At 56.8% G+C, this 6294-nt stretch overlaps 1 protein-coding gene across 1 annotated transcript; it reads left to right on the top strand.

The window, feature by feature from the left end:
• The first annotated feature begins 1519 nt into the window (after positions 1 to 1519).
• nell3 (NELL (neural EGFL like) family member 3) lies at positions 1520 to 5841 on the top strand. The gene is made up of 4 exons (XM_086150848.1): positions 1520 to 2343; positions 2733 to 3292; positions 3512 to 3578; positions 3671 to 5841. The coding sequence occupies exons 1-4, from the start codon at positions 1848 to 1850 to the stop codon at positions 5206 to 5208; spliced, it is 2661 nt and encodes an 886-aa protein (XP_086006974.1). The 5' UTR covers positions 1520 to 1847; the 3' UTR covers positions 5209 to 5841.
• The last annotated feature ends 453 nt before the right edge of the window (positions 5842 to 6294 follow it).

Here is a 6294-nt window from a genome sequence, read left to right as displayed (position 1 = left end):
AGGAGGCCGGACGGAGTGTGTGCGGGCGGCTGGCGTGGCTCACAATGGAGGAAGCTTTGCATGGGGCACCAATGATCCTTCCAGCTGCGCTCAGCTTTTCTGTCGTATTGGACGCATTCGACAGCCTCGAAGGCATCCAAGAGCCTTTCACGATGTGAAATTTATGGTCCGAGTGTTCAGGGTACAGACGGCACACTCCGGTTTCCTGCCTCTCTGAGGAAGTTGACAAACATATGGCTGACAAAGGCTGCTGCAGAACATGAGCGGCCTGTACCTTGGAGCTGGGCTCATATTTTAAGATTTTCATGGTCACAGATTAAAAACTGAAAGTTGGTGGGGAATTTAGGAGTTTTACTGGAGTCGCCGCGTCATCTCCCGTCATCTAAGGTAGAAGGTCTGATCGGTCTTTCCTCGTCTTGGTCTTACGACAGTATCAAATGGGATTGATATTATCGCAAGTCTTTCAGTCTTCATGGTGACGGAACGCAACCGACAACCAATAGATGAGCTTCGACGAAACCAGAAACAGGAAACCCGGCTGACAAACAATCCCCGGAGCGGTAGAGGCCGAATTAACGGGAAGGGCAAAGGACGTCCCGATCGACGCCTTGGACGTGTCACCACAGAATGGAGAAAGAAAGGCAATGGAGTGAAATAGCAGAGGCTCTGCAATGGAAACAGTGCATGTTGGGAAAAATAGATGAAAGAATCCAGTTGTAGTCTTGTAAATAGCGACTCTGTAAGACTCACAGTCTGCAAAATCTCAATCTGAGACTCCGAACTCTAAAAGCGAAGGGGGAAAAGTGAACCAGAGAAAAACAAAGTCATGACGGAATCACATGATCTCACGTCGCTAACACCAGAGGCGCTACGAGCTACATGCTAATAGCCGTCGTGATGGAATAATAACTGTGATATTCACAAAAGAAAGAGCCTGGTAGGGTTCCGGTGAGGAACCGCAGCCGGGGGAGCCGTTCCCTCGGCGTGCACGACCCGCCCGCGTCCACGTCGCGACCTTTTTCGGCTTTCGGTTTGAAATGACCTCACGATGAAACAACGAAGCGAAGAACTGTACGCCAGAGTGAAAGCGTAACAGTCCGGGGCCCCGTATCGGCCCCAGATACCTCTCCAACCCCACCAGATACCCCTCCGCCCCGGGAGATCCTGGCAACGAGGCCCAGAGAAGGAGCCAGTCCAAGAACCAGCTGGGGGTTTTTCTGCATTCCTGCCTCGCCGGAGGTCCGACGGACAAAAGTCGGACTTCTGTCGGCTCCGACTGCAAAGGGAGGGGGGGTCGGTGTTGACAAGGCCGAGCGTCGTGAAGGACACGGGGTGGACGGGGGAGAACCGGCAGCTGTCTCAACATGCAGGGTTTGCTAAACAAAAGGAAGAAGAGGAAGAAAAAAAAAAAAGTTTTTTTTTTTTTTCTGGAGTTGAGATGTCCACGGGTCAGAGGGGGGGGGGGGAAGTGAAGGAACCTGCGTGGAGAACACACCTCCACCACCGAGGTGTCCCACGGTGATCCAGCAGAGAGACCGGGGGGAATGCTCAGCCTCCCGGGGGGGAAGGGGTTAATCCGCGGTGGAAACCCGATGCTAATGAAGCCTCAGGAATGCCTCAGACCTTCAGTGTGGAGCTGGAGACCTCAGAGCGGCGGAGAGGCTGCGGAGATGCGGGCGGCCGAGGGTTGTGCGCTCCACTGACGGCCAGGAGAAGACCATCGCTTCAGTCCCAGAACCCGGAGAAGACCCCCTCTCCCCCCCCTCCATGGACTTTATGCACTTTTAAAAATTTGGAAGCGACCTTCTTCTCTCGCAGGAGGAGGACTTTCCGCCGACCCATGCAAGATGCGGGTCTCCTCGGAGCTGCTGCTGCTCCTCACCCTGGCGCTCCTGCTGGACGCCGAGCGCGCCGCCGCCGACGCCCGGCCGTCGGAGCCGCGGGCCGGGGGCAGGACCTCCAGGCCGCCGCGGCAGTTTAACCCGGCACGGCAGGTCAGGGACCCGCAGCCGGGGGCCCCGCCGGCCAGGGGCTGCCCCGCCGCGGGGTGCACCGGCCCCGGGGAGCCCCTCCAGCTCGCCAACGACACCCGGGAGTGCAGGGGGATCGAGTGCAGGCTCCCGGTCCGGATCCGGCCCCGCACCCGGGCCCGGGCCTGCGGGGCGGAGGGCTGTCCCCCCGGGTCGGAGGAGGCGCCTCTCCCCGCCGCAGAGCTCCTCCAGCCGGTCCGCCTGTCCGACAGAGCCGCTCAGTTCCTGGGAGACTTCCCGGAGTTGGGATATCCTTCCGCCGACGCCGCAGGAGCGCCTTTAGGAGTCCAGCTGACGTGTGACATCAAGCCAGGTCAGTTCCCATCATCTTCATCACCTTCATCCACCATCTCCAGCATTCCCTGCAGACCATGAAGCGACCTCAGGGTTGGCTACCCTGAGCTGAAAACATTTCCAACTCCCAGACTGAGAGCAAACCTCAGCGGAGATGTTCGGAGGGCTTTTGTTGACCCTCCGTCTGAGAGGGTCGGGAGTCGACGGTGCAGAAAATCAGAGCGCTTTTGATGTTCCTCCAAAAACACCCCAGAAGGTCTCGGCTCCCGCTCTCGAATTCCTCGGCCGACGTCCGAACTCGGCATTTCCTTTAATTTATTTTATTTGAACGAAGCCGAAAGTCCGGTCGTCGAACATTGAGAAGGGTCTTCACGCCGCTCCCTTTGTCGTTCGCGATGTCTTCGCCAGGGGAGAACGAGGTCCCGTCGGAGGACGCGCTCATCCTGCATCTCCAGCTGGCCAAGGGGCAGGAGAAGCTGGTGGAGGCCCTGCGAGCCCAGCAGATGGTCATACGAGATCTGCAGCAGAAGCTGGTGGACCAGCAGGAGGCGCTTCTGTCCCAGCAGCGGCAGATCTTGGAGCAGCAGCGGCGCATGTACGAGCAGATGGACGTGGTGAAGTCTCAGTACGGCCTCCTCTCGGACACGGTGAAGCAGGTCTCCTTCCAGGGCCTGCAGGGCGAGCTGCAGACCTACTTTGAGAGCCACCTGGCCGGCCTCCAGAGCCAGGCCCGCAGCCACCTGCAGAAGTCCTACGCCGTCCACAAGATGGACCTGGACGCCAAGGTTATGGACGTGGTCGGGGAGGCCCACCTCCCCCAGCCTCTGCTGGCCTGCTCCCCCGCCTGCGGGCCCGAGGAGTTCTGCGACTTCCAGGCGGACCCTCCCCGGTGTTCCAGGTGCACCATGTGTCCTCCGGGCTTCTTTTTGATCTCACAGTGCTCTCCCACCGCAGACAGGATGTGTCAGGTACTCCGCCGTCAAACACACTCCCGCATGTCGGGAAGTCGGTCGTTTAAGCTCCGCTCCGAAGCAGAGCTCCAAAAGCAGGCCGCTCCGTCAGCGGTGCAGACGATGAAAGAACCGACGCACCTAGAGTCTTGCGTGGGCTTCCATCGCAGAGGGGAGAAAATTCCTTTTTTTTACGGTTTGGTTGAGGTCGCTCGTGCTCTGCTTGTTCTTTCACAGGACAGAGATGAATGTCTGGAGATCCCGGATGTGTGCGGTGAACGTGTGAAGTGCCTGAACACCCCAGGTTTGTCCAACACGCGTCCTCGCTCCTTCAACTTGTGGATGATCCCGCATTGGGTTCAATGGCAGGCTGACAACCAAACCTTCTCCTCCAAGGTGGCTTCAGGTGTTTGGGCGTGTCCGAGAGGGAAGCTCTGCTCGGTCTCTGCGGTCACGGCTATTTCTTCAACCTGGAGCTTCAGGAGTGCACGGCGTGTTCGGGCTGCGACGGCGAGCCCGTCACCGCTCCGTGCACGGCCGTCGGCGACTCGGTCTGCGGGCTGCCCTCGGAGACCAGGCTGTCGCAGTCGTGGGGGGCGAATGTCGTAGTCCCGCCTGCCAGGAGCTCCGGCAGCCATATTTCTTCTGGACTCCAGCTGAACATACGGGGCAAGAAGAGCAGCGACCTTCTGTCCAACGAGGCAGGGCAGGTGGTCTTCTTGCAACACGGCCTGGTGTGGTTGGATCACAACTTCGCAGTGAAGCACAACTGCAGGAACTTCCTCCGGGTTGGGATACGCCTTAACGGAAGCCAGGAGGAGGAGGGTCAGGACCTCAGCGGCGTGCGGATCGAGCAGCCGGACGGGAAGTACCTCCAGGGTGTCAGCGTCGGCGCCGGGGTGGAGGTGGAGCCCAACCACACCGTCAGTTTGCTGCTGAAGAGTCCGAATCAGCACTGCAATCAGAGCAAGGATCTCCACGTGTACGACGTCGCCGGGCCGTCTTTCAGCTTGCTGTGGTTGTCCCACGACACCGGCGCCGTCGCCATGACGGCTCAGATGTCCCTGCTGGCGCACTACCAGACCAGCTACCGGCCGACGTTCCGCGTGACCTCGGTGTCCGACCCTTACATGATCAGCCTGACCCATGACAACCGGGGGGTGCGCTTCACGGAGCGTGGCGTGGTTAAGTTCGTCCTGCAGCAGGCTCTTTACTCCATGGGCCACACCTGCGTCCAGGAGGGGTTCTCCTTGATCGCCTACACGAACCGCAACGGCACCGGCCAGGAGACGATGCAGGCCTACAAGACCGGAGTCAACTACAGGGACACGTCGATCACCCTGTCCGGTGCCGTGAGCGTCGGTGGCGGAGACACGCTCGGCTTCGAGGTCACGTCTCCGTCCCAGTGCAACATCCGCTACTTCGGCGACGGCACGGGGATCAGCATGTTGAGTCTGATCTGGATTCCCTCCGCGCTGTCCTCCGCCCTGACCGCCACCGTCGCCCGGACCGGCCTCCCCTCCGGAGCCGTCAGGAACAAACCCTTGTTCTTCCGGCAGCTCTCTCCGGACTCGCCCCAGGTGCGCCTGGCTCGCTCCGGCGAGCCTCACGGGCGCAAGAACATCGTATTCCACGAAACGGGGACGGCGAACGTGGCCCTCAGTTTGAAGTTGATCCACTCCTGCAGCATCGTGAAGCTGACTCTGCACCAGGCGGAGGGTCCGGGGCAGCGAGGGCCAGTTGGCCCCGTGGCCCAGCAGGCCTCCGGACACATGCCGGAGGGGAGCGAGTGGGCCGGCGTCGGGCTGAGGGCCTCCTTCCAGGTCCGGAACGGCACCGCCGTCTTCGTTACCTTGGACTGCGTCCGCGGACGGGTCAACCAGATCGCGCAGGAGGCCGGCACTAGCATCTCCATCCTCTGGGTCGCAGCGTGACCTCAGAGGAGGCCGCGTGGACTTTTCTCATCCACACATTGTAATGAAGTTTTGCACATTGAATTGCAGAGCAGATTCAACAGTTTACCAAATTGTAATTAAGTGCAGAAGGTACAAGTACTCATCTGTACCACGTAGTACTGTTCATGTTGTTATTTTGAGGAATTTACGTTGTATTCGAAATGAAAACTACAAGTACTACCGTTACTACGAGTACTTCGGCTGGTTGAGCAGTGACCAATTCTTTGTGTGTGTGTGTGTGTGCATGTGTGTGTGTGTGTGTGTGTGTGTCTCCAGTGCCTATGCAGTTGGTTCCTTCGGGTTGTGTTACCGTTTCTCTTATTCATGTATTCATCATTTTAATGATAATAACGATTCTTTATAAAAAAAAAAAAAAAAGGTGTTTTCATCCCATAGGTCCATCCCATAATACTCTCATATCAACAGGTGAATACCAAGTGCACCAGGCAAAACCCTGTCTTTGTGTTTTCTAAATGTATCCTTCGGATTCTGTATTCAACAAATTTATTTTTTATTTCAGCATCAGGCATTTAAATTATGTAAAGGGTCGCCTGAAGATGCTACACCCTAATGCTATGTACTGAATGTTCAATAAAGGGGAGTTATATAGTAGATGTTTCGGAGTCTCCATGTTCTAACCGTGTCTGCATGGGGTTCCTCTGGGATCCTGAGTGCAGATAATGCATGAAAGAATGAATGTCTTGGAATTTATATGTATTTGCCTTTTACAAAATAGCCGCTGTATTTCCATTCCAGAATGAGTCTTCTACTTCTTCATTCACCTATCACCTGCCTCCATCTAACCTTCTTCTCTCCATCTAACTTCCTGTCCTCCTCCCCTCCATCCATAAACCTCCTATCTAGCCTTCCCCTAAACCTCCTCCAACCTCAGCATCCTTCTACCCAGATCCACGTCTAAACCATCTCAGTGTGACTTTACCTCTCAAACATATGTGCTGTCTCTCTGATGTGTGTGTGTTTGTGGTTAAGGTTTTTATGAAAGACCTTTTCAGCTGAGCTAAAGTCAAAGTCACTGGACGTACAGAGGAATGGAGAAGATGTTTC

Source organism: Fistularia commersonii, chromosome 8 (genome assembly GCF_037954325.1).
Source record: "Fistularia commersonii isolate RoL2024-O1a breed Wild chromosome 8, RoL_Fcom_v1.0, whole genome shotgun sequence".
In the NCBI taxonomy this organism is placed as follows: Eukaryota; Metazoa; Chordata; class Actinopteri; order Syngnathiformes; family Fistulariidae; genus Fistularia; species Fistularia commersonii.
The sequence above is the reverse complement of the archived record's forward strand: the minus strand, read 5'-3'. Positions and strand labels throughout refer to the sequence as shown.

Coding starts and splice junctions, on each gene's coding strand:
- nell3 (XM_086150848.1), top strand. CDS start 1,848: ATGCGGGTCTCCTCGGAGCTGCTGCTGCTCCTCACCCTGGCGCTCCTG. Junction 3,293..3,511: donor CCGCAGACAGGATGTGTCAG/GTACTCCGCCGT, acceptor GTTCTTTCACAG/GACAGAGATGAATGTCTGGA. Junction 3,579..3,670: donor GAAGTGCCTGAACACCCCAG/GTTTGTCCAACA, acceptor TTCTCCTCCAAG/GTGGCTTCAGGTGTTTGGGC.